This window comes from Dipodomys spectabilis, unplaced genomic scaffold (genome assembly GCF_019054845.1).
Source record: "Dipodomys spectabilis isolate Male_0828 unplaced genomic scaffold, ASM1905484v1 ptg000360l, whole genome shotgun sequence".
Classification (NCBI taxonomy): Eukaryota; Metazoa; Chordata; class Mammalia; order Rodentia; family Heteromyidae; genus Dipodomys; species Dipodomys spectabilis.
This window is the reverse complement of record NW_024871037.1, coordinates 1,923,433-1,947,980: the sequence shown is the minus strand read 5'-3', so window position 1 is coordinate 1,947,980 and position 24,548 is coordinate 1,923,433. Positions and strand designations below refer to the sequence as shown.

General features: G+C 59.2%; 5 protein-coding genes across 9 annotated transcripts in view; 3 read left to right on the top strand and 2 right to left on the bottom strand.

Moving 5' to 3' along the window:
• Qrich1 (glutamine rich 1) overlaps positions 1-968 on the top strand; it is a 32,659-nt gene extending 31,691 nt beyond the window's left edge. For all 4 annotated transcript variants that reach the window (XM_042666106.1, XM_042666107.1, XM_042666109.1 and 1 more), the window contains one exon: positions 13-968. In XM_042666106.1, coding sequence (XP_042522040.1) covers positions 13-205 — 193 coding nt within the window. In that variant the 3' untranslated portion in view covers positions 206-968. The remainder of the gene's footprint in view (positions 1-12) is intronic.
• Positions 969-1,249: 281 nt separating this feature from the next.
• On the top strand, positions 1,250-6,394 carry Impdh2 (inosine monophosphate dehydrogenase 2). Of its 2 annotated transcripts, XM_042666110.1 has the most exons (15): positions 1,250-1,428; positions 1,835-1,883; positions 2,100-2,201; positions 2,334-2,408; positions 2,774-2,980; positions 3,362-3,449; positions 3,721-3,920; positions 4,179-4,269; positions 4,361-4,456; positions 4,677-4,748; positions 5,413-5,556; positions 5,640-5,784; positions 5,909-6,052; positions 6,143-6,226; positions 6,317-6,394. In XM_042666110.1, the coding sequence occupies exons 1-15, from the start codon at positions 1,331-1,333 to the stop codon at positions 6,336-6,338; spliced, it is 1,617 nt and encodes a 538-aa protein (XP_042522044.1). In that variant the 5' UTR covers positions 1,250-1,330; the 3' UTR covers positions 6,339-6,394. The 2 variants fall into 2 exon arrangements, with proteins under 2 accessions (XP_042522044.1, XP_042522045.1); XM_042666111.1 differs by lacking the exon at positions 4,677-4,748.
• Positions 6,395-7,448: 1,054 nt separating this feature from the next.
• Ndufaf3 (NADH:ubiquinone oxidoreductase complex assembly factor 3) lies at positions 7,449-8,494 on the bottom strand. The gene is made up of 5 exons (XM_042665908.1): positions 8,409-8,494; positions 8,120-8,312; positions 7,944-8,010; positions 7,752-7,852; positions 7,449-7,673 (listed from the first exon to the last, which is right to left on the bottom strand). Exons 1-5 carry the CDS (start codon positions 8,492-8,494, stop codon positions 7,557-7,559), a joined length of 564 nt encoding a protein of 187 aa, XP_042521842.1. The 3' UTR covers positions 7,449-7,556.
• Positions 8,495-11,494: 3,000 nt separating this feature from the next.
• Positions 11,495-14,947, top strand: Dalrd3 (DALR anticodon binding domain containing 3). Its single transcript, XM_042666001.1, has 12 exons — positions 11,495-11,668; positions 11,890-12,179; positions 12,261-12,517; positions 12,624-12,703; positions 12,786-12,917; positions 13,126-13,199; positions 13,544-13,605; positions 13,712-13,794; positions 14,093-14,269; positions 14,346-14,459; positions 14,559-14,627; positions 14,716-14,947. Exons 1-12 carry the CDS (start codon positions 11,504-11,506, stop codon positions 14,833-14,835), a joined length of 1,623 nt encoding a protein of 540 aa, XP_042521935.1. The 5' UTR covers positions 11,495-11,503; the 3' UTR covers positions 14,836-14,947.
• A 99-nt stretch (positions 14,948-15,046) lies between these two features.
• Positions 15,047-24,463, bottom strand: Wdr6 (WD repeat domain 6). The gene is given in 7 exon segments (XM_042666000.1): positions 15,047-15,615; positions 15,851-15,948; positions 16,065-16,181; positions 16,276-16,359; positions 16,461-17,438; positions 17,440-18,922; positions 24,244-24,463. Coding segments are annotated over 7 exon segments (3,330 nt in total). The 5' UTR covers positions 24,344-24,463; the 3' UTR covers positions 15,047-15,145.
• Between the last annotated feature and the right edge of the window lie 85 nt (positions 24,464-24,548).

Here is a 24,548-nt window from a genome sequence, read left to right as displayed (position 1 = left end):
CATATTCTTCAGCCCTCAGAGTGTGAAAGGCCGGAATGACACCTTTTACCTGACACCCGAGCCAGTGGTGGCCCCCAACAGCCCAATCTGGTACTCAGTCCAGCCTATCAGCAGAGAACAGATGGGACAAATGCTGACCCGGATCCTGGTGATACGAGAAATTCAGGAGGCCATTGCAGTGGCCAATGCAAGCACCATGCACTGAGATGCCTCCGTGGTGGTCCAAGGAAAAAAACAGCCAGGAAAAAATGGACAGACTTTTACACTAAAGAAGAGGCCTCCATTTTTTCTTCTTTTTTTTTCTTTTTTACTCGTGTAGTTACAAAGCTTTTCAGGCTACTTCTGTTAAAAATGTAAAAGAACACTTTGCCCCCTTTGCATCTTCATAGACCTACAACAGACTCCAGCTCATGGGGGCTCCTGGGTTTCCTGAGAGCCAGATGTCCTACAAAGTTGCTGGTTGACATTTTTTTTTTCTTCCCCGCTCCGGCTTGGGGAAAGGGCTTGGACTGTCTAGGAGAAATGTGGCCCCTTCCCCTTCCTCAAGAAAGATGGAATTAATGATGGATCGACCCTCCAGGGAATCTCCTCAGTTGGCTTTCAATCTGGACTGGCCGACTTCACTGACCACAGAGGAGCCCGGTTCTTCCCTTCACGCTCAGACATAAATTTAGCCTCCTACTGGAAGAAAATGAGGGGAACTTCAATTATGATTTATTAAAGACAATTTCTATGACACCCCCCTTTATGACAAGTGACATTTTAGATGTTAAAAAAAAGTAAAAATTTTACCATGCCTTTTTTTTTTTTTTTTTTCCTGGCCGAACTTGAGGCCTTAAACCTGAGGCTCCTGTGCCTGGTGGGATTCTTGTAACATACACTTGTGTATCATATAAAGATACCACTCTGTTTCTCTTATGTATTCTTACTCTAGTTGTTTATTAAGAATGACAAGCACGTCTTTTCAACACGCTAGTGAACAGTGCGTCTTTATTTGGGGAGGGATCGGGAGGGGGGGACAGTGGAAAACAAAGCCACGCTGCTGAATCCCGCAGCTCTTCAGGGGCGGGGCTTGGGTGGGTGGGACGGGAAACAGCCCGAGTTGCCCCTGGTTACGGCCGGCGGCTGAGGGGAGCATGCGCGGGCTTTTCAGCCAACGCTTCCCTCAGCCGCGGCACGTTATTGGCTCCGCCCGTGCGCAGTGCGCCTTGACGTCAGCGGCGCGCGCGGCGCAGTGACGAAATCCTCTGGTTTATATTGGCGCGGCCCAGACCGCTGAGGCCTCTGCGGCGCGGTCCTCGGAGACACGCGGTGGCGGTCCGCGGTAGCCATGGCGGACTACCTCATCAGCGGCGGCACGTCATACGTGCCCGACGACGGACTCACGGCACAGCAGCTCTTCAACTGCGGGGATGGCCTCACCTACAAGTGCGGACCTTCGGGGATTCACCTGGGCAGAGAGGGAGCGGCACGTTGGGCAGGCAGAACGGACCGGGCTTCACAGGAGCCTGCGTGGGGGCCAGGATCTGGGACTTAGCTGTCTCCTCGGCTCGTTTTGATCCTTCTTGAGCAGGCTTTGGTCTTGGAGGGGCCATTTCGACAATACTTGGGGTTTCAGGGCTTGTCAGGGTGCCTGGCAGACGGATGACAGCTCAGTGGGAAGAAAGCCCCTTGTCTTAATTCACACCCCGTGGTCCGTCTTGCCGGTGACACACAGGCCATTAACGCCTCTCCCTGCTCTGAAGCCTTATGGGATGATAGATGGATTTAGAGCTCCTAGGTACCGTAAGCCTGAGAGTCACACTCCCAATTCGTTCCCCTCCCTCCCCTACAGCGATTTTCTCATTCTTCCTGGATATATCGACTTCACTGCAGACCAGGTGGTGAGTATAAGAAGGTCACATCAAGATGTGACCCGTTTTTGGCTACTGCACCGGGTTGCACTTGTGGGTGGTCGCCTACGGATTATGGATTATTTCTGACCAGCATGCCAGCCCTACAGAGGCTGTGTTTTGGGAGTACATGGGAGGAACAAGGAAGAAGTATTTCTGGCCTCTTCCCCCACCCCACCCCCATTCGTGAGCCTTTCTCTTCCTCAGGACCTGACCTCTGCCCTTACCAAGAAGATTACATTGAAGACTCCACTGGTTTCCTCGCCCATGGACACAGTTACAGAGGCTGGGATGGCCATTGCCATGGCGGTGAGCCCAACGGGATGTGGGAAGACAAGGCAGGAGTTCCATATGACTTCCTCTTAGACGGGCAGTTGTGAGCTTTGCTGATTGGTCTCATTGTCATTTAATTCCGTCTTCTGTCTGTTCGTGGTATAATAGCTTACTGGCGGTATTGGTTTCATCCACCACAACTGTACACCTGAATTCCAGGCCAATGAAGTTCGGAAAGTGAAGGTCAGAAGGGAAAGGATCATGACCAAGAGCTCCTTTGAAATTGTGCTGAATTGGGGCTGGGGGCGGGAGGCTAGTGGGGGGGGGGGGGTAGGGGGGGATGATTAGATTAGTTCTGCTAATTTAGGATCCTTTCTTCCTATTATTTCTTCCTTAAGGAAACGGATCTGAAACCCTTTTCCTTAAGCTAGCAGAAGAACACCCAGGGTTACAGTATTTCTAGCCCACCCTTACTTCTTGTCCTATGTTAGTTTGATTTGGTCTCATAGCACTGACATAGACAGTTTGGCAAAGACTCCACACTTTAGACCAAACATTTCACAAAAGTAGTGTAGAGATGCAATGTCCTTTCTCACCATACCTTCCAGAAATATGAGCAGGGATTCATCACAGACCCTGTGGTCCTCAGCCCTAAGGATCGTGTGCGGGATGTTTTTGAAGCCAAGGCCCGGCATGGCTTCTGTGGTATCCCCATCACAGATACAGGCCGGATGGGAAGTCGGTTGGTAGGCATCATTTCCTCGAGGGACATTGATTTTCTCAAGGAAGAGGAACACGACCGTCTTTTGGAAGAGGTAGGTGCCACTGATAAATGACATTGCTAAGTTCTTACAACCCACACAGAAGACAGGAGGCTTCTGTTACCTGTGTGACGTCACTGAGGACGTCTGTCTAGGAGAAACAAATGCCCAGCCATATTTCTGACTGCTACATGGGATTCATGCATCCTCTTTCCATAGTCCTCTTAACTGCCAGTACATGTGCTTTAATTCACACTTCATTCTTTAGTGCTCCCTTCTTTACTGTTTCAGTGATTATAAGAACTTAGGGGCCGGGAGGGATGGTGGTTTGGGTCCAGGTATGTGAACATATTTGGAGTCCTCCCCCGAGGTAGGGCCTGATTCTGTGGGGAGGCCTAATTTGAGTAGACCAACCTCCTGACTTCTCCCTCCTAGATCATGACAAAGAGGGAAGACTTGGTGGTGGCTCCCGCAGGTATCACATTGAAAGAGGCAAATGAAATTCTGCAGCGCAGCAAGAAAGGTGAGTCCTAGAGGGAGGAAGAGGCTTAGAAATAACACTTTGGATGCTGGCACCAGTGGCTCATGCCTGTAATCCTAGCTACTCAGCAGGCTGCAAGCTGAGGATGGTGAAAGCCATTCTGGGCAGGAAAGTCTGAGAATCTTTTATCTCCAGTGAACCACCAGAAAAACTGGAATTGACACTGGTTCAAAATGGTGGAGAGCACTAGCTTTGATTGATAAAGCTTAGGGATTGCGTCCGGGTCCTGATTCGTGTCTTGCTATGGTTTCAGGGAAGTTACCCATTGTAAATGAAGATGATGAGCTGGTAGCCATCATTGCTCGAACAGACCTGAAGAAGAATCGCGATTACCCACTGGCCTCCAAAGATGCCAAGAAGCAGCTGCTGTGTGGAGCAGCCATTGGAACTCATGAAGATGACAAGTATAGGCTGGACTTGCTAGCTCAGGCTGGCGTGGATGTGGTAGTTTTGGTGAGCTACTACTGCTTTGTTTTGTTTTGGTTTTGGGTTTTTTGTTGGTCATGGGGCCTGAACTCTGGGCCTGGGCACTGTCCCTCAGCTCTTCAGCTCAAGGCTAGTGCTCTACCACTTGAGCCACAGTGCCACTTCTGGCTTTTTTCTGCTTATGTGGTGCTGAGGAATCAAACCCAAGGCCTCATGCATGCAAGGCAAGGGACAGGGACAAATGCTCTATCAGTCTAATAGGGCCCTCCTTCCTTCCTGTCCCAGGACTCTTCCCAGGGAAACTCCATCTTCCAAATCAATATGATCAAGTATATCAAAGAGAAATACCCCAATCTCCAAGTCATCGGAGGCAACGGTAAGAAGAGCTTAGGCCCTGGTGGGATTGGGAGTGGACAGGAGGGTCACCTGGACCCCTCAAGTGAGCCATACCCTCTCCCTCACTATAGTGGTTACTGCTGCTCAGGCCAAGAACCTCATTGACGCCGGCGTGGATGCCCTACGGGTGGGCATGGGAAGCGGTTCCATCTGCATCACTCAGGAAGGTAAGAGTAGAGGGGGCTGGAGTCAAGCACTCTTCCGGAAGCTATAATGAGTCCTCCAACATGGGCAAATGTAGGGCCCAACAGGCCTTTTGGATGGGTGAACATGGCTGGAAGCAAGACAAGTTCTTGTCAACCCTCACCTACCACTTCCCTGCCTAGCCTGGCCTCCTTGCTCCTGCTCTGCTCCCTCTCTAAACTCTGGTCTGTTTGTTTTATTTAGTGGCTCCCAAGATCCCTCCAGACTTAAAGTCCCACAGTCCCAAATGCCCTTCTACTGTCACGGGCTGCTATAGTAAGTCCAGCCCGGCCCACTGGCCCGGCCCAGCTGCCCACTGCCCAGCTGCTTGGTTGACTGTAGCTGTAGCTCCCGGGGTTTGTGGTGCTCACGGGTGGGCAGGGCCAACAGATGTTACAGACCATTGTTTTAGGGTAGCTTAAGATCACAGCTCCTTCCTGGGGTGCACACACAGCAAGACCTCTTTCTGCAGGCAGTCCTTGGCTCTGCACACATACTCCACAGTAGGTATGGTTCCAGGAACCTTTCTGGAGCCTGCTTCTCCTTCCACATTTACCACGTGGCCGGATCTTGCCAGGGCTGCCCACGGTGCAGGGAGGAGGAGCTGGGCCTGACTTGGTACCTCCGGTTACTAACTTGCACGGTGACTCCGCCCCCCATCTGATAACCAGGTGGGCGGGGCTTCCCCAGCTGCTAAGACTTGCATGTGCCTGAGGCTGCCCTGGGCCCTGCACACATGCACGCGCACAAGCAGGGGTGAAGCCAGCAGAATCATCTCTTGTACTGTTCAAAGGCAGGTGGGTAGCGGCTGCCCCAGATCGATCGATCTAGCCAAGATGCCGTCTTGGTGCAAGCGTAGCCAAGAGCTCCTGGAGTACTGGGTGTCTCCTCTTGACTATCCTCGCCAACACTACCCACCTGTCTCTTCGTGTCTCAACAGTGTTGGCCTGTGGGCGGCCACAAGCAACAGCTGTATACAAGGTTTCAGAGTACGCCCGGCGCTTTGGTGTTCCTGTCATTGCTGATGGAGGAATCCAAAATGTAGGCCATATTGCCAAAGCCTTGGCCCTTGGGGCCTCCACAGGTAAGGCCCGGCACTCAAAGCACCGTGAGAAAACCCTTCTCTGTACCATTCAAACTGTGCTCCAAATACATCGTCTGTTCCAGTGATGATGGGTTCCCTCCTGGCCGCCACCACAGAGGCCCCTGGAGAGTACTTCTTCTCTGATGGGATCCGGCTAAAGAAATACCGGGGCATGGGTTCCCTCGATGCCATGGACAAGCATCTCAGCAGCCAGAACCGATACTTCAGGTGAGTCGGGCTGAGAAATCAATGATCACCACCACCACCATCTCCCCCCCCCCCCCCCCCCCCCCAACCTTGCATTTGAGACTACTCCTTGTGATCTCGCCCGTTTCTCTGCCTTTTTCTCCAGTGAAGCAGACAAAATCAAAGTGGCCCAGGGGGTGTCGGGGGCTGTGCAAGACAAAGGGTCCATCCACAAGTTTGTCCCTTACTTGATCGCTGGCATCCAGCACTCCTGCCAAGATATCGGTGCCAAGAGCTTGACTCAAGTCCGGTGAGCTTGCTTAGCTAAGCTGGGCCATGGGTTAAAGAGGGGCTGCATTTCTCTAGAACGGTCACCTCTTGACATGTGTTCCTCTTTCAGAGCCATGATGTACTCTGGGGAACTTAAGTTTGAGAAGAGAACATCCTCAGCTCAGGTGGAAGGGGGAGTTCACAGCCTCCATTCGTAAGCAAATCCTGTCCTTGGGTGGGGAGCGGCTTCCTCACCACCCCTCCTTCCTCCTGTCCTGAATTCACAGGTGTTCTCTGTTTACAGGTATGAGAAACGGCTTTTCTGAAAAAGGATCCAGTATCTCCCCCCCATCCCTGTTTTTCAATAAAAGTTTAAAAAAGAGTGGTGATGTCTGATCTGTTAGCAGATGCCTAGAGCTCTTTAGCCACCACCACGCCCTAAGGCCTAGAGATTAAGATGTTCTGTCAGCTAGTGCTGCACATCTGTAATCTAACGTGCTCTTCTCAAACCTACTTTGCCTCCTGGGGAGGTCCTTGGAGAAAAACTTTTTCTGTCAGTGTGTTGCTTAAAGTGGCCTAAGGTGGGCCAAAGCCAGTGGCTCACGCCTGTCATCCTAGCTACTCAGGAGGCTGAGATCTGAGGATCATAGTTCATAAGCCAGCACAGGCAGAAAAGCCTGAGACTCCAATAAACCACCAGAAAACCCGAAGTGGTGCTGTGGCTCAAGTGGCAGAGCTTTAGTTTTGAGCTGAAGGAGGTGCCCAGGCCCAAATGGCCTAAACATGAAAGAGGAACTGCTCTGTGGTAGGGATTTTTGAAATGTGAGGGTTTTTACTTAACTGGTTTTTCCAAGATGGAATTAAGACACACCTTAGAAGACAAACCTCAAGAGTGCTCGAGAAATGGAGAGGGTGGATAGATTTCGAGCTTACTTGAGTACAGGTAATCAAGTTTCAGTTACCTTAAGGGAATACATCTTGTCCTATTCAAATTAGCCAATTATGAACCTGTACTCAGCCAGTCTGAGCAGAAGGGCGGGTCCTGCTGCATTAGGGATAAACAGGGAAGCAGCCTGCTGTTCTGTGCTTGCCATATTTTTGGCTGATGGTGCTGCATCCTCAAGCTAATTTTGCCTTGCTGAGACAATTCTCTATTTTCATGTCTTATGACTCCAGTGGTTCTTGGGAATTACAACATAGTCTTGGCATCCAAACAGCTTGGCTACATGAGACTACCTAGGTCACAACATAACACCATAACACGCTTCCTAACTTGAGAATGAGAATTGAAGGCCTCAGATCTGCAAAAGTGAGCAAGTACATGGACGGGGATATAAACTGCCTCCTGGGCAATAATGAAACTGCCCCTTCGACTTGCATATCACCACCCTAAGCCCAGTGACCCAGCCACACACCCCATACAAACTAGAAGAGGCTTATGATTTTACAATCTCAAGTGTTATTAAAGTGCTGAGAATGAAAGGGTAATGAAATGAGAATGCCCTCTGCCCTCTGCTCTCCCAGACAACTGCTCAGTTGCTGGATCATGCTGCACTTGGGCCCAGATGTGTGAGTGAACTGTGTCCAGGTGGAGGGATCAGAGCAGCTCCTGTCACTCGGCCTTCGTGACACAGGAAGTTAAAGGTGGCGCAAGCATTGGGCTGAAATGAAAAGACAAACTGGTCATCCGTCAGCCTAAGGTTGAGCCGGAACGACCCACAAAGAACCTCCGAACCTACCGTGTCCTGCACTTCCACAGCGATGCCCCGTTTCCTCATCGCCTGGAGCACTTGGGGGTGCAGACGCTCAATCTTGTTTCCAGTGCCTACCACCACAATCTCTAGAAAAAGGAGGGGCAGCTAGTCAGTCTGTTGAGGGTATTAACGGGGCAGAAATGCCCTAAGTACCCCCTTCCCCAAGATCCCCTATACCTATCCTGGGCTCCAGCATCCAGAAGAGGGAGAAGCTGTCTTCAGTGATATCCTGGTGAGACCCCACCTGTATTGGGGGGGGGGGGAGATCCCTCTTTCAACTTGTCAATCTAACACCCCCCCCTTTCCCCCTCCCCCGTGTGCGCCTCGGGGCGAGTTCGACTGGGGCGGCTCACGTTCCACTGCACCATCGAGTTGGGGAGCAGGGCGCAGGGCCCGAACACGCGGTTCCCGTTGATGACGAAGCCGCGGCTGTTGTAGCTGTCGATGTACATGGCGGGAGAGGCCTCGTGCTGCAGCAGGGAGATGCGCGTCCGCTGGTACATCTCGTCGTCCGCGGGGGAGAGCCGGTGCCCGCGCCGCGGGACCCTGGCGGGGACGGGAGGCGGGGGTTAGAGAGCGGGCTCGGGTGGCCAGGAGGGGAGATCGGCCGTGGGGGGGGGGGGTGTGGGGGGTCCGTCTCACCACGGCAGCTCCGCGCGCGGGCGGCACGGCGCGGGGCGCGCCCGGGAGAGGCAGCGCCAGGCCGAAGCGGCGGCGGCGGCGGCCATGGTCGGGGCCCTGGGCCTAGCCGGTCGCACCGCGGCCCAGGCCGCGGCCCGGCGTGGCCGCAGCGCCGCCCTGCGGCCCGGAGGGCGCCGCGCACGCTACTTCCCGCCGCGGCGGCGCCCATGACCGCTGGGGCGCCCGCGCCCCCCGGGGCGGCTCCGGTGTCCCGCGCACCTGTCGCTCTCCCCGCCCCCCCCCCCCCCGCCGCGCGCCGGCCATCCCGGGGGACGGGAGGAGCCGGGGGAGGGGCGGGGGGAGGACACCTGGCAGCGCGATCGCCCTGCAGGGCTCGGCCCGGCCCCCGGGCCCCAGCCTGGGCCCCTCCGCCGCGACGCGGGGCTCCCGGGGCGGGGCCGCCGCGCACCTGTTCCCCTCCGCACACCTGGTCAAGGGGCGGGGGGGCGGGGAGCCCCCGAGCCTCCCGGACCCGCCTTTCCCCACCCCACCCCACCCACCGCCGCACTTAATCCCCCGGATCTGGGGGGGAAGGGGCGGGGCCGGGCCCGGGGGCGGGGCGGCGCGGCTCAGGTTTCCCCGGCGGGTCTGGGGAGGACGGCCCGCCCCTAACCGTCACTCGCGCGACCGTTGGCGGGCCCGGGAGGCGGGGGCGTGGCCGCGTCGGCGTCGCGCGCCTCGTGGGGGCGTGGCCGCGTGCGGATTGGTCCCGGCGGGCGCGAGGGGGCGTGGCCTAGCGGTTTCGCCTTAAAATGGCTCCAACTCTGCGGGCCAGCCCTAGAGCCAGCGGAAGGGCACGCCGGAAGGAGTGTTGACGGAGCCGTTCAATGAGGACGGGGCCTGGGCCGGACCGGACCGGAGCCCAGTCGGACGTGCCACCCACACCGACTACCCCGGCGCCCGGAGCCAGCAGCCTGCCCTCGCTCGTACGGCTCGCGCCTCGCGAGAGTCTCCCGCCGCCCCCCCCCCCCCCCGGCTGGATCCGAATCCAGGGCCTAGTGGCGCCAGAGTCGCCGGCGCCGCGCGGGGTTCGGGCGCCGCGGCCCTGTCCCGGCCTCGGGGGCGGGGGGGGGGGGGGGGCCGGAACATTGCGTCCGCGCTCTGGCCAGGGCCGTGCGGGCGAGAAAGCCTGGCGACGTCGGGGCCCGTGACCTGTCGTCCGTGGGTTTCGGGGTGTCCGTCGCTGCGGTGTGCTGGGCCCGCTCGGTTCTAGGCGCCGCTGGCAGCGTCACGGGACAAAAGGCCCCAAGGCGACGGGGGCGGCGGCGGCGGGGTGGGGTGGAGTGGGGACGGTGTGGGGGGGCGGCTGGGGGGTCCCCCCAGAAGTGGCCGCGCGGGGTGACTTCCTCCCAGGTTCCCACCACCACCGCGGACGGCGCTTTCTTTCCTCTGGGCGGATTTCGAAGCCTTGCGTTTCCCCCCCCACCTCCCCCCTTCTTAAACCGTCCCGGGCCCAGTGGCTCGGGCTGCGTGGGGACCCACAGGGCTAATCCAGCCGCCCTTGGGATCTAATCCGGATCGGGACCTGGTCCCAGGAGAGGCCACCCGCCTTCCCTCCTATTGTTGTGGGGCTCAGGTGAGCGCCTCACTTCTCACCCGACTAGGTTACACTTGCCTACTCCCGACCTGCCCCGCCCCCGCCCCCGGGGGACGGGATGGACGGGTTGTGGGTCTGGCCCCAGGGCCGGTGACCTAGGGCCAGGAGCCCCCCCCCCACCCGCACCCCTCCAGCGGCTGGACAGCGGGCAACGGAATCCCAAAAGCAGCTGTTGTCTCCAGAGCATTCCAGCTGCGCTTGGATTTCGTTCCCTGCTCTCCTGCCTGAGCAGCACTCTGGTGGCCCACAGTGGGGGTGGCTCCTGACCCCCAGGCACCCGCCCCTGAGCCTCTCCAGTCTCTGTCCCCCTCTCAGGTGCTGGGCTGGAAGTTGCAGGCATAGCCGTCGAAGAGCTGGGGCTGGCGAAACTCTGCAACCCCCTGGGAGCACTGTAGAGAGAGGTCCTGGCTGCAATGGCGGAGTCCCACAGAGGCGCCCCAGCTAAAGATAGCCCTTCACTTCCTGGGGGGGAAAAAAACCACCCAACCGTCTTCGTGGACCGAGAGTAGTAGCTGAAGTCAATCAGCTTGTCTCCAGGTCTTGAGCACGTGGCATGGAAAGGGCTTTGGAATGACACGATCACTCCCGTTGAGTGGGCAAGCCAAGAAGCCATCGGGAATGTCGTGTCCGCCCAGTGCTCTTTCGGCGCTTCTCAGCAGGGCCTCGCAGCCCTGACCCCGAGAGAGGCCTTGCCAAACTTCCTGCCCCCTGCATGTCCCTCCTCTCTTGGAGCTTTGGGCACTCCCAAAGCACAGATCAGCAGGCGAGCTCAATCTTGATCGAAAGTGGGGAAAGGGGGAGTGAGAGAAAAAAAAGTGCTTGTAAACTTTCGAACTAGTCGAGACCTCTCTTTAAGACGTTGCAGTTTCCATACGATACTGAGAATTGAGAACGCTCGTGGTCACAAAGTTTAGTTGGCTCCCACTGGCTCTTTCGCCAGAACAGGACTTGGAGGATCGCTTGTGGTCACGGGAGGAACATTAAAAGCTAGCAATTCTGATGGGGATGGTTCCAAATCTTTAGATTTCAAGAAAGCGGGTCGTTCTATCAGACTGGGCTTTTCTCAGTAATAAAGACACCTGTATCTCAAAAGAAGGTTTGCAAAGAACTTGAAACCGTAGCACACGAGCCTTCCGTGTGCCTACAACTTGAGGGTTTGCTCACTGGCGTTTATTCTGACATTGAGTCACGTTTAAAATGAGAAAAAGTGAAACATGGAGTACAAAGATGTGGGGTGGCTCCTGTGGTGGACATGAGCCCCAGGGGCGTGGAGAGGTGAGGAGAGGACCCCGAGATGTCTAACCTGGGGTCCGGAAGTGCGGCAGGGGCCATAGGTCAAACGCAGCCTAGCGGACCGGCCCAGGCGCTCGCTTGTCCACTTAGTGGGGTGAGGGCGCTTGCCGGATCCCCGCCCCTTCCCGGAAGTGCTACAACCATAGTGCTTCCGGTTCCGCTCACCATGGAGACCGAGCGTCTCGGGGTGGGCCAGACTCTGGGGGCCCTCAACGCGGCCCTCGGGCCGGGGGGCCCCGTGTGGTTCAAGGAGACGCACGCCCGGCACCTGCGGGTTCGAGACTTCCTGGCGCCGCGCCGCGCGCTCCAGGCGCGCTTCGGGGACGGGCAGGTGGGCGCGCGGGGCGGGGCCCGGGCGCGCGCGGGGCGGGGCGGGGCGGGGCCCGGGCGCGCGCGGGGCGGGGCGGGGCCTGTGCCCGGGCGCGCGCGGGGCGGGGCGGGGCCCGGGCGCGCGCGGGGCGGGGCGGGGCCTGGGCCCGGGCGCGCGCGGGGCGGGGGGCGGGGCCTGGGCGCGCTGCCCCGCGGCCGGGCCTCACGCGCGCCTGTCCGCAGGTGCCCGAGCGCGTGTTCCACGCGGTCGCCGGTGTGCAGGGCCCCGGCGTGGCGCCGGTGCTGCGCTGCGAGCCGACGCCCGCGGGCTTGTCGCTGCGGCTGCAGAGGCCCGCGGTGTTCGGGCGCGTGCTGGGCGCCGTGGCCGCCTACGCCGCGCCCGCCGCGCCGCGCACGCGCGCGCGCGTCCTGCTGCACTGCCCGGCGCTGCGCGGCCCCGCGGCGCTCCGCCTGAGCCAGCTGCGCGCCGTGCTCGTGGCCGATCACCTCGCGCGCGCGCTGCGCGCCCAGGGGTAAGTGCGGGTCACAGGGAGGGGCGTCGCGGTGCCCCGCCTCCGGGGTGCAAAACTGGGAGCGCTGCCCTTGTGTCGCAGGGTCTGCGTGCGCCTGGCGCCCGCCCTGCGGGACCCGCACATGCAGAACTTTCTAGAGAAACTAAAGGTTGACTGGCCCACTGCCCCGGAGACTGCCTCCTCCATCCCCACCTTGAGTCGCCTGCTTGCCCAGCTCGATCCCGCTCAGGACGGGGAGCCCCTGCCCCGCGGCGCCTTGGGACGACTGTCCCTAAAGGATGTGGCGAACGAGCCAGGCCACAGAGCCGGCTATGATCCTCACGTGGACAACTGTCTGGGTAGGATCTGAAGCCCTGCTGGCCCTTAAAAAGAAAAAAAAAAAAAAAAAGGGGGGGGGGACCCTCTGCAATCCTGGCCAGTCTCAGCACCCGTCTGTTCTTGCAGTCACGGAGGATCTGCTAGCCGTGCTGTCTGAGCTGCAGGAGGCTGTGCGCCATTGGCCAGAGGGCTGCTCCCCAGATGCGGTCAGTGGCTCCCAAGACCAGAGGCCTCTGGAGAACCGGGTGTCATACACCTTGGGAGTAAACTCTCCTCTTCCCTCAGAAGGCTGGGGCTCCCGTGGCTGGGGCTGAGGATGGCTGCGTGGCCATCCACGTGGTGAGCTGTGAGGAGGAGTTCCAGCAACAAAAGTTGGACCTACTCTGGTGGAAGTTGGATGAGCAGGCGCCCGTCACCCAGGTGGGTTAGTGGATTTAGTGAATTATTGGGTTAGTGGAATTGGGGGGGGGGGGCAATGCTAGACATGGGGGCCCCCTGAGTTCATAGGCCTGGTAGTTGACTTTAGCAGAGCTTGAGTTATTGAGCAGGCCTGTGCATTGTGGTGGTTACAGGTGGGAGGAGTCAGACTTGTGCTCAGCCAAGCTAAGCCTGTGTCATCTTTCCACAGAAACACCTGGTCTGTGGCCCAGTGAAAGTAGCAGGTGCACCTGACAATCAGATGACTGCCTCTGAGTACTATAAGTAAGGCCAGGAAAAAAAAGCTCCCCTGAAGGGGCTGGGAAGGTGGCTCAGTGGTAGAGCGCTTGTCTTGCTATGCCTGAGGCCCTGGGTTCGATTCCTCAGCACCCCATAAGCAAAAAGAAAAAAGCCGAAAGTGGTGCTGTGACTCAAGTGGTAGAGCGCTAGCCTTGAGCTGAAGAGCTGAGGGACAGCGCCCAGGCCCAGAGTTCAGGCCCACGACTGGACACCCCCCCCCCCCCCCAAAAAAAAAAAAAGCTACCCTGAGTTGGGGGGGAGGTGAGGGGGGGAAGGGTTTGTTTCTTACTAGGATGCTGTCTACCACCTCTCCCGTCTTCAAAATACAGGCTCCGGCATGCGCAGGTGTGCAAGGCCTCAGCAATGAAGCACGGTGGGGATGTGACCAAAGGTGGGGCCCTAGAGACCCTGGCTGAGCCCTGGGGTAGGAGCAGGTCATTTGTTGTCTGTCCTTGTTCATCTGCAGACTGACTGACCAAATCTCGCTACTCTTCCAGACCCAAACTGGACAGAGGTCTTCGGGGTTCTGTGTGCTGCCACAATCAAGTTTGAGATGCTAAGCACAGGCCCTCAGAGTCAGGTAAGCCTGGTGGCTAGTGGAGGACATCTGTGTTGATGACCATTTCTTTGTTGTTGTTTTTGCTGGTTGTGGGCCTTGAACTCTCTGGGTCTGGGCGCTGTCTGTCCCTCAGCTCCAGGCTAGCTAGCGCTCTACCACTTGAGCCACAGCACCGACTTCCGGCTTTTTTTTGCTTATGTGGTGCTGAGGAATCGAACCCAGGGCCTCATGCTTGCGAGGCAAAGCGCTGTACCACTGAGCCACCTTCCCAGCCCGTTGATGACCATTTCTGCAGCTTGTGTTCGTCCCCACTCCCCAGCTCCTCCTGGCTGACAGCAGCACCTCCACAAAGAGCACGAAGAGCGGCGTCTTTGTCATGTACAACTGTGCCCGACTTGCCACACTTTTTGAGGGGTATGAGCGCAGTGTAGAGCAAGGCCTGTATCCCCCTTTCCCACCAGTGAGCAGCCTGGACTTCTCATTGCTACACGACGAGGTAAGCGCCCTTTGAAGTGAGCTAGGGACCAACGACAGGCTCGGCTTTTCTCTCCCAGCACCCTTGTTCCCCACAGGGTGAGTGGCTGCTGCTCTTCAATGGTGTCCTGCCCTTCGCCGACCTGCTGAGCCAGGCTGCAGCCCTGACGTGCGCAGCCCCGGGGCTGCACGTCACTGCGCGCACAGAGCTGGTGAGACACGCGAGACCGGACACTCCACACACAAGGCTTTATTGCGGGACTGGGACACAAAAGCAAAACACAGAGCAGTGACTCGGGTTCTGTCTCTAGGTGTGCAAGTTCCTGGTCCAGCTGAGCATGGACTTCAGTTCCTACTACAACAGGGTACACGTCCTAGGGGTGAGCACACAGGAAGAGGGAGTGTGTGGGGGTTCGGGGAAGGCAAGGGAGACAAGCAGAGGATGAGACCACCGGTTCCCTTCTCTAGGAGCCTCGGCCACACCTCTTTGGTCAGATGTTTGCTCGCCTACAGCTGCTGAGGGCGGTGCGGGAGGTGCTGCACGCAGGCCTGGCTATGCTGGGCCTCCCTCCGCTCACCCACATCTGAGGCCGCAGGAGCACCCCAACAGCTGGGGGTATTCACAGTTCCACCGGGGAAACCAAAACTAAAAGTCACAGATGTTAAGGAGCTTGGGCCAAAATAAACTGTTTCCGTTCCAGACTCTTGTCCTGGTCTGGGAAGTTGGGGGATTCCATCCAGGCAGCACTCCACTCACCTTTAACTCCAGCTCTGGACTCGAACCTGCGGCTGCCACCTCCTCTTCCTGGAGGTGTGCTGGGCATGGGCACAGACAGGCGATCCCCACTTCCGCCGTCCTGCAAGACCCCTTGCCCAGCGGGCAGGCGCCCCACTTGCCTCAGTCATACCAGTTGTACACCTCGAGCCCCTGGCCCCCAAGAGCACAGCGGTGACCAAACTCGGGGCTCACAAGCCAGCAGTCCATGTCCGCCACGTCTGGCACGTGGTACACAGCGCTGTTCATGAAGGTGGGCTCGCCGTGTCCTAGCCGCCAGAAGGTCAGCCGCTGGTCGATGGAGGCTGAGACCATGAGGCTGGGGCTTAGGAGCTTAAGGCCAGTCACGTGGGCCGCATGCGCACAAGGGACCGAGTACTCCTCCAGGGCGCGCAGCCGGGGCACCGGCTGGGCCTCGTCCTTGGTCTCAGTCTCCCCCTGCTCTGGCATCTCCACAGCAAGCACAAAGATGTGGAGAGACCCATCCTCACTGCCACTGGCCACGAGATGGCGACCGTCGGGCGTGGGCAGTGTGTGCAGGCTGTTGACCCCGCTGCTGTGGGCCTGGACAGTGAGGCAGGGTGGGCCAAGGTCTAGGAGAGAATGCTGCAGTGAGGATGGAGGGCAGGGCAGGGCAGGGAGGGGGCGGGACCGTATCACTAATCACCATATGGGAGGGCGGGGCTTGGGGCAGGGCTAGACCACTCACTGGATAGGAGGGTGGGGCTGAGGGCGGGGCAGGACCGCTCTAGGGGGCGGGGCTTGGGGCAGGGCTAGACCACTCACTGGATAGGAGGGCGGGGCTGAGGGCGGGGCAGGACCACTCACCGAAGGGCAGGGCCGGCTGCCCCTGGGGCTCCAGCACGGTGGTGAGGTCCCAGAAGGCCAGGCCGCCATCGGTGGCTGCGCTGCACAGGAGCAGCCGCCTGGAAGCCAGGGATGGGCAGCTGCGTTAGTGAAAGGGACGTGGAGGGGGGGGGGGGTCCCCGCGGGGCATGAACCAACCCCTCCCAGGCCGGCCGGGCTGCCGCCCACGGCTCACCGCCGCTGGTCTGGCGCCTCGTGCGTGAACGAGTGGACCTTGAGGACGCATCGCTTATGGTGGAATGTTTCAGCCAGGAGCTGCAGAATTCGCCCAGAGTCCTGCAGGAGGAAGAGCCTGGGGGCGGGGAGGGGGGGGTGTGTCAGAGCCCCGGATCAGAGCCCCCCTGTGCCCCCCACACTCCCTCCCGCCTGCCGGGATCCGCGCTCACCTCACCGCCCCGTCGCTGCAAGCCGCGGCCACGAGCGGCCCCATGCCAGGCTTATCGACTTCACAGATGGCCAGGGACATGTACCTGGAGGAAGGGGGCGCACGGCCGCGGGGTGGGCGGGCTTGCCCCCACCCCCACCCCACCGCGCAGGGCAGCCTGGGAGCCCGCGCACGCACGCACAGTACCTGGTCTCAGGGTCCACCTTGATCATCCGATGGCGGTTGCGCTGCCGGTCCCAGTACTCGTCCAGCCGGTGGGAGGAGAGGTGCATGACGTGGCAGGCCAGGCGGCTCGGGGTGCTGGGGTCGGGGGTGACCATGATGCTGAAGCAGTGCATCTCCGCGCGGCCCCCCGCCGACACCACGTGGGCGGTGAGCCCGGGCCGGGCGCGGCCGGCGCCGCCCGGGGTGCCCAGGCCCCACACGGCCAGCGCGCGCACCGAGGAGATGTGGTTGCAGACGGACGTGAGCGCGTGCGCGGAGCCGGTGGTGGTGGGCAGCGCCAGCACGCAGACGGTGGTGTCCTCGCTGCAGGTGACCACGATGTCGATGGGGCCGGGCCCCTCGCGCCCCGGCTCCAGGTCGTCTGGCGGCTCCAGGCCGGGCACCTCGAACTCGGGCCCCAGGGTGACGGTGCCCACCCGCCGGACGCACGTGATCTCCCGGCCGTGCAGGCCCTCGCGCAGGATCACGTGGGGCCGCGTGCAGCCGCCCAGCGCCCGGTACAGCATCACGTCCCCGTCCTTGAGGTAGGCGAAGGCCATGGCCGCCTCGGTGTCGGAGAAGGCCCAGGAGCGGTGGCCGCCGCCGCAGTTGATGATGTGCAGCTTCTCGTGCGACCGCGGGCTCCACACCACGAACTCGTTGGCGTGGAAGCCCAGGACGACCGTGCTGCCGTCCGACACCATGCGCAGCCCCGCCACCCAGTTCATGCCCCGGCACGACTTCTGCCGCAGCACGGGCTGCAGCTTGCCGCCCTGCACGAACAGCTGGTAGTAGGCGCCATCGCGGCCCGTGGTGTACACGTAGCCGCCGTGGCAGGTGACCGAGGTCACCCCCTGCTTCCCGTGCAGCGAGTGCAGCGTGGACACGGGGCCGTACCCAGCCGCCGCGTGCTGGCCGCCGGCGCCCGGCGCCCCGGGCCCGGCCCCGCCGCCCCCCCCGCGGGTCCTGGGGCAGCCCCGGCCGCGCGGGGAACAGCAGCACGGAGCCCCGGCGGTCCCCGCACACCAGGAAGTCCCCGGGCGGCAGGAAGGCGCTGCACGTGTGCCAGCGCTGCTTGCTCGGGGGCAGCTGGTACCGGCAGCGCTCCTTGACGTAGATGGTCTTGCCCGACGGCGCGGCGGAGATCTCCAGGCAGGCCACCGCCCCGCCGGGGCCCGAGGCCAGCAGCAGCAGCTCCTCGTAGCCTCGGAGGGCCCAGCTCAGGCTGTGGACCTTCCCGCGGAACAGGGTCCGGTCCACGGCGGCGGTCGGGGTGTTGATGGGGACCACCTTGACGCGGCCCTCCCCATTGGCCATGGCGCACAGGCCGAAGCCCTCGGGCCCGGGCGCCGCCTCCAGGAGGCAGTAAGACTGGAAGTTGGGATCCTCCAGCAGCTGCTCCCAGCACTTGACCTCCAGGTCGTAGAGATACAGGGCTCCTTGGTCAGTCACGGCCAGCAGTCGCCAGGAGCCGGCCAGGGTGACGGCTTTGAGGACGCCCGGCCTGCTGGGAGACTTGAAGGAGAGCGCCGAGACGCCCAGGCCTGGGTACCCGCGCCCCACCAGGTGCCAGAGGCGGATGCCGGAGTCGTCGCCCCCGGTGATGACCCACGCCTGCCTCTCGTGCGCAGCGACGGCTCGGATGCCGCGGCCCTGGTGGCCCCGAAAGGCCTGGAGGATCTCCCCTTCGTGGCTCCACACCAAGCACACACAGTCCTCCCCGGCGCTGATGAGGTAATTCTCCAAGAGCCTGACTTGCCACACGCGCGCGCTGTGGCCGAAGCAGTGGCCGATGTTCTGCACCCGCCCCCCGGGCACGCGCAGGTCACCCACCTTCCAGATCCGGACGCTGCGGTCTTCCGAGGCCGTGGCCAGCAGGCCCTTGCTTTGCAAGTAGGACATGCTGAAGATCACCCCGACGTGGCCGCTCACCCGCCGGTCGGGAGCCACTGGCTTGTCATCCGTGAGGGCGGTGGCGGGGTACCACACCAGGAGCTGGTTGGAGACGGCCCCGGCCACAATGGTCAGCTCCATCCAGGTGTCCCCGATCAGGCAGGCTGACGACAGCGTGCACCTGTCGGTGCAGGCCACATCCTGGAGCATGCATCCTATCACAGGGTCGTAGAGCACCACGGAGTTGTGGCCCAGCGCCAAGGCCACGTTGCCTTCGAGCCAGCGGACGTCCCAGATCCAGTCGGACATGGTCCACAAGCCCGAGCGCCAGAGCTCCCGGAAGCGGCTCTCACCCCAGCTGAGCTTCACGATGCGGAGCCCCTTGCTCCCAAACACGGCGATCATGGCCTCCGAGTCAGTGTCTCCTTTGGGCTCCGGCCGCACCCGGAAGCCGTGGATCAGATAGTGGCCCAGCAGGTTCTGCACTCGCTTCATCATCCGCAGGTGCCCGCCGAAGTCCAGGCTGTACACCAGCACATCAGGCCCCTCGCCTAGACAGAGGCGGAGAGCCACGCCAGAATCACTCACCTGAGGATGGCTCCGGGAGAGGAGGGGGAGTGGGGGGGAACATCGCAGCATGCACCCCAAGGATACACCCATCTTGGTAAATCACGAAGCTTAGCTTCAGCTGGACTTTTTTTTCTTGGTCCAGTCCTGAGGCCTGAACTCTGGGCCTGGGCGCTGTCCCTCAGCTCTTCAGCTCAAGGCTAGCGCTCTACCACTTGAGCCACAGTGCCACTTCCGGCTTTTTTCTGCTTATGTGGTGCTGAGGAATCGAACCCAGGGCCTCATGCATGCAAGGCAAGCGCTCTACCACTGAGCCACCTTCCCAGCCCTTCAGCTGGGCTTCTAGGGCAATGGTCGCTCCCCTCATTAATCCGGGTTTGACAGCTTTTTGTCTTATTGACACAGTTCTGCTATCCCAGGCTAGCCTTGAACTCTCCCAGCTTTCTACCTCTACCTCTCAAGAGTTCAGATCTCATCCATCACTCTTTGGGGCATTTCTTTTGGTGATAATGGGGCTTGAACTTAGGATCCTGTGCTTGCTAGGCAGGTACTCTTATCATTTGAAACAAATCTCAAGGTGTTTTAGTCTGTCTTTCTTTCTCTCTTTCTTTCTCTTTTTGTAGGTCATGGGTCTTGAACTCAGGACCTAGACACCGTCCCTGAGCTTTTCTGCTCAAGGCTAGCACTCTACCACTTTTTAATTGTGAAAATAATATACAGAGTGGTTACAATTACATGGGCAAGATAGTGAGTACATTTCTTATCAAGCACTGTTGCCTCCTCCTTTGTTTCCCCTCCCCATCTCTAGCACTTTTGAGCCACAGCTCTACTTCCAGTTTTCTGGTGGTTAATCGGAAATAAGCTTTCCTAATTGGGCTGGCTTCAAACTTCCATCCTCAGATCTCAGCCTCCTGAGTATTTAGGATTACAGGTGTGAGCCACTAACACCCAGCTTAGGTTATTTTTCAGATAGGTTCTTTCTTGGTTTTTTTTTTTTTTTTTTGGGGGGGGGGAGTTTGGGGACAGCCTGAGATTAAAATCCTCCCTTGCCTCATTTATTTATTTATTTATTTATTTATTTATTTATTTTTTGGTCCAGTCGTGGGGCCTGAACTCTGAGCCTGGGCACTGTCCCTCAGCTCTTCAGCTCAAGGCTAGCACTCTACCACTTGAGCCACAGCACCACTTCCGGCTTTTTTCTTTTTGCTTATGTGGTGCTGAGGAATCAAACCCAGGGCCTCAGGCATGCAAGGCAAGTGCTCTACCACTGAGCCACCTTCCCAGCCCATACCTTGCCTCATTTATAGCTGTCTGTCTGATCTGTTTGCTGAGATGAAAATCTGCCTAATTTTTGTTTTTGTTTTGTTTTTTGTCCTGACTAATTCAAACTAAATTCTCTATTTTCCCCTAACAAGTAGCTGGAATTACTGGTGTAAGTCATAAGGCCCAGACTCAACAATTGGTCTCGTTTTTTTAATCACACAAATGAACTGCATCATTATAATTTTGGTAACTTCCAGGAAATAACTGGTTGTTGTTGTTGTTTTGGGAGGGGGGATGTAGGGGTTACTAGGGTTTGAATTCATGGCCTCATACTTTTTTTTTTTTTTTTGGTAGGTCGTGGGGCTTGAACTCTGGGCTTGGACGCTGTCTCTCAGCTCTTCAGCTCAAGGTGAGTGCTCTACCGCTTGAGCCACAGCGCCACTTCCTGGCCTCATACTCTCTTTGTGCTTATGTGGTGCTGAGGAATCGAACCCAGGGCCTCATGCATGCAAGACAAGCACTCTACCACTGAGCCACCTTCCCAGCCCAAAAATCTCTTTTTTTTTGGGGGGGGGGGGTCCGGTCGTGGGGCCTGAACTCTGGGCCTGGGCACTGTCCCTCAGCTCTTCAGCTCAAAGCTAGCCCTCTACCACTTGAGCTACAGCGCCACTTCCGGCTTTTTTCTTTTTGCTTATGTGGTGCTGAGGAATCGAACCCAGGGCCTTGAGCATGCAAGGCAAGTGCTCTACCACTGAGCCACCTTCCCAGCTGGCCTCATACTCTCACTCAGCTTTTATCATGGCTCTAGCACTCTACCACTTGATTCACACCTCCACTCCCTGATTTTTGCTGGTTAATCAGATATACAGAATCTTGCAAATGTATGTCTGGGCTGGCTCAGATCTCAGCCTGCTGAGTAACAAGGAGTACAGGCTTAAACCACCAGCATCTGGATACAAATAAATAATAAGTAAAATGAGTCAGATATGCTGGTGAATCTCTATAATTTTAACTACTCAGGAGGCCAAGATAGGAAAATCAAGAGTTGGAGGCTACCCAGGACTACATGGTAAGACTATCTCAAAAATAAATAAATAAAAATCACAACTTATTCTTAGGATTCATTAGGCCCAGGTTTCAAGTCCCCCCTCCTCCACACCCCTCCCCCCACAGACACAAGCAATAAGCCAGAGAAAGGGCTTGGAACGCAGGAGAAAACAGGGCTGGGAATTCAGATAAGGGGTGCACACGGATGGGACTTAGGAACTGTAGTTATGGGTTGCAGTTGTAGTTCAGTAGCACAGCGTGTGCTACATGAAGCCCTAGGAGTTGGCTAGATCCCCAGCGCAGAGGAACAGGGGAGGAAAAGTTGAAAGAAAACATCTGTACTTCTACAAGGAGGGATAAATTCACTTGGAGTGCTCTCTTGCCTGTACTTCACGAGGTTAGACCCTTATATGGTGCCAGATTGCTGAAAATGGAGCCAAGACAAAACACAAATAGGAAAGAAGCCAAAATCTGGGGGAATGCGGAGTCCTGTTTGACTCAATGAGCCGGGGTCAGCCATTCTTTTGCATTGCTTGGGATGGAACTCAGGCCCTCAGGTTTGGGAGTGAAGCGACCACCTCAGCTTTACTGCAAGTGCTGGAAATGAAATCCAGGACTTTGCACATGTTAGGCAAGCACTCTACCACAGAGCTATACTGCCAGTACTAGTCCTGATTTTTAAAATGAAAGAAGCAACCATTTGGAGGGGGAGGGGGGGGGAGGAGGAGGAGTTTCTCTTTTAAAAAAAAGAGGAGAGAGAGAAATAGCAAAAAAAAAAAAAAAAAAAGCAAGCAAGAGCATGAGGAACTGAGTTCAAGCCCCAGTATTTTTTTGCACACATGCGAAACACACACACACATACACACACACAAAAGCCTAGCTGGGTGCCAGTGGCTCACACCTGTTACACTACTCAAGAGGCTGAGATATGGAAGATGGCTGTTCAAGGACACCCGGGGAGAAAAATTCACTACACTCTTGCCTATAAAATAACCAGCAAAAAGATGGGCTTGGAGGCATGGCTCAAATGGTAAGGGTACCTGTTGAACAAGCAGAGGCCTGGAGCCAAATTACCATATGAGGGGGAATAGGAGGATCCTGGGAAATGGAGCTCCATGGTAGAGACCAGGTTTGCCTAGCACAAGAGGCCTTGAGTTTGAACTCCAGCAACATAAAAAAAAAAAAAAAAAAAAGCCGAGCGCTACTTGCTCACGCCTGTCATCCTAGCTATTCAGGAGGCTGAGATCTGAGGATCACAGTTCAAAGCCAACCAGGGAAGGAAAGTCCGTGTGACTCTTATCTCCAACAAACCACTCAGAAAACTGGAAGTGGCCCTGGGTCTCAAGTGGTAGAGCCCTCGCCTTGAGCTGAAGAGCTGAGGGACAGCGCCCAGGCCCAGAGTTCAAGCCCCACGACTGACAAATAAATAAATAAAATAATAAAATGCGGAATGGGTGTTTCTTGATGATGTTAGGTATAAAGGCAGATCAAGAGTTAAAACAATCTAGCATCTCCACAGGATTTCCCTCTTTTTCTCCAAAATAATTCAAGGCCTTGGGACCCTTACCAGCTTCACAGCAGCAGCCTGGGTTACTAGTGGCTTCGACTCAGGCCTTACTGCTTGCTTCCCAGCTCTGACAGCTGCAGGTTGGTCTTTTGCAGCCAGATATACTGCGCTTCCCCCCCCCCCCCCGCCCCCCCCCCGTGCTTAGAAGGGGGAGGGGCTTAACCCTCCCATTTGAGGGAGGGGCACTGTCCTACTCAGAGAAGTCTAACGCACAATTTGGGGTGACACCCCCTACATCTCCCCCAGGGACCTTAACAGCCCCCACCGCTCGTGCTCACCCCCCCCCCCCACTTTCTGTTTCCAGGTTAGTCTGGAACTAATAAGCTCCTCCTGGGCACGGGTTACAGGTGTGGGCCACGCACCCCGGCCACACCCGCTCGGGTCACCCCGTTCTGTCCTCCCCCCCCCCCCCGCCCTCCCAAGCTTCCTTGCGGGGTGGGGTGGAGCGGGGGGGGGGGCACACACACCCCTCTTCCCCCGAACGCTGCCGCGGCGGCCCTTTGTCTCTCGAGCCCCGTCTCCCTCGGGTCCGCCCCCCCGTTCCCGCCATTTCCCGGGCCCCTGCGCGCCCTCCCCACACACCCGCGTCCTCGCCCCGCACACCCGCGCCCCCGGGCCCCTGCGCGCCCTCCCCGCACACCCGCGTCCCCTCACACTCGCGTCCCCCTGCGGCCTTCCCCGCACACCCCCCCGACCCCGCACAGCCCCGTCCCCGGGCCCCTGCGCGCCCTCCCCGCACACCCCCCGTCCCCGCACACCCGCGTCCCCGCACACCCGCGTCCCCGCACACCCGCGTCCCCGCACACCCGCGTCCCCGCACACCCCCGTCCTCGCCCCGCACACCCCGTCCTCGCCCCGCACACCCCGTCCCCGCACACCCCCGTCCCCGCACACCCCCATCCTCGCCCCGCACACCCCGTCCCCGCACACCCCCATCCTCGCCCCGCACACCCGCGTCCCCGCACACCCGCGTGCCCGCACACCCCCGTCCTCGCCCCGCACACCCCGTCCCCGCACACTCCCGTCCCCGGGCCCCTGCGGCCCTCCCCGCACACCCCCGTCCCCGCACACCCCCGTCCCCGCACACCCCCGTCCCCGCACACCCCCGTCCCCGGGCCCCTGCGGCCCTCCCCGCACACCCCCGTCCCCGCACACCCCCGTCCTCGCCCCGCACACCCCGTCCCCGCACACTCCCGTCCCCGCACACCCCCGTCCCCGGGCCCCTGCGGCCCGTCCCCGCACACCCCCGTCCCCGCACACCCCCGTCCCCGGGTCCCCGCACACCCCCGTCCCCGGGTCCCCGCACACCCCCGTCCCCGGGTCCCCGCAGACCCCGTCCCCGCCCCGCGCGGCCCTTTGTCCCCGCGAGCCCCGCCCCGGGCGGGAGATTACTTTTCTTCGCCCACCCGCTTGCAGCAGGAGCCTCACCCGCCAGCAGCCGGTCCCCCACGCACTCCAGGCCCGTGACCGGCAGGAGGATGAGCTCCGACGTGGCCCTGGGCCACACACAGTCCTCCACGGCGTCCATGACGGCTCCTCTCTCCGCCGCCGCGGCTGCACCTCCGAGCCAGGCAGCTGCGCTCTCGCGAGAACGAGCCCTCCGCGCGCGCCCGCCCGGCCGACGACCCGCCGGCTCCCTCAGCTACAGGTAGCCGAAGCCCCGGCGGCCGGGCTGTGGTCGTCCAATGACGACCCTGCGCCCCACGCAATCCGGCCCCTGATTGGCTGAGCCC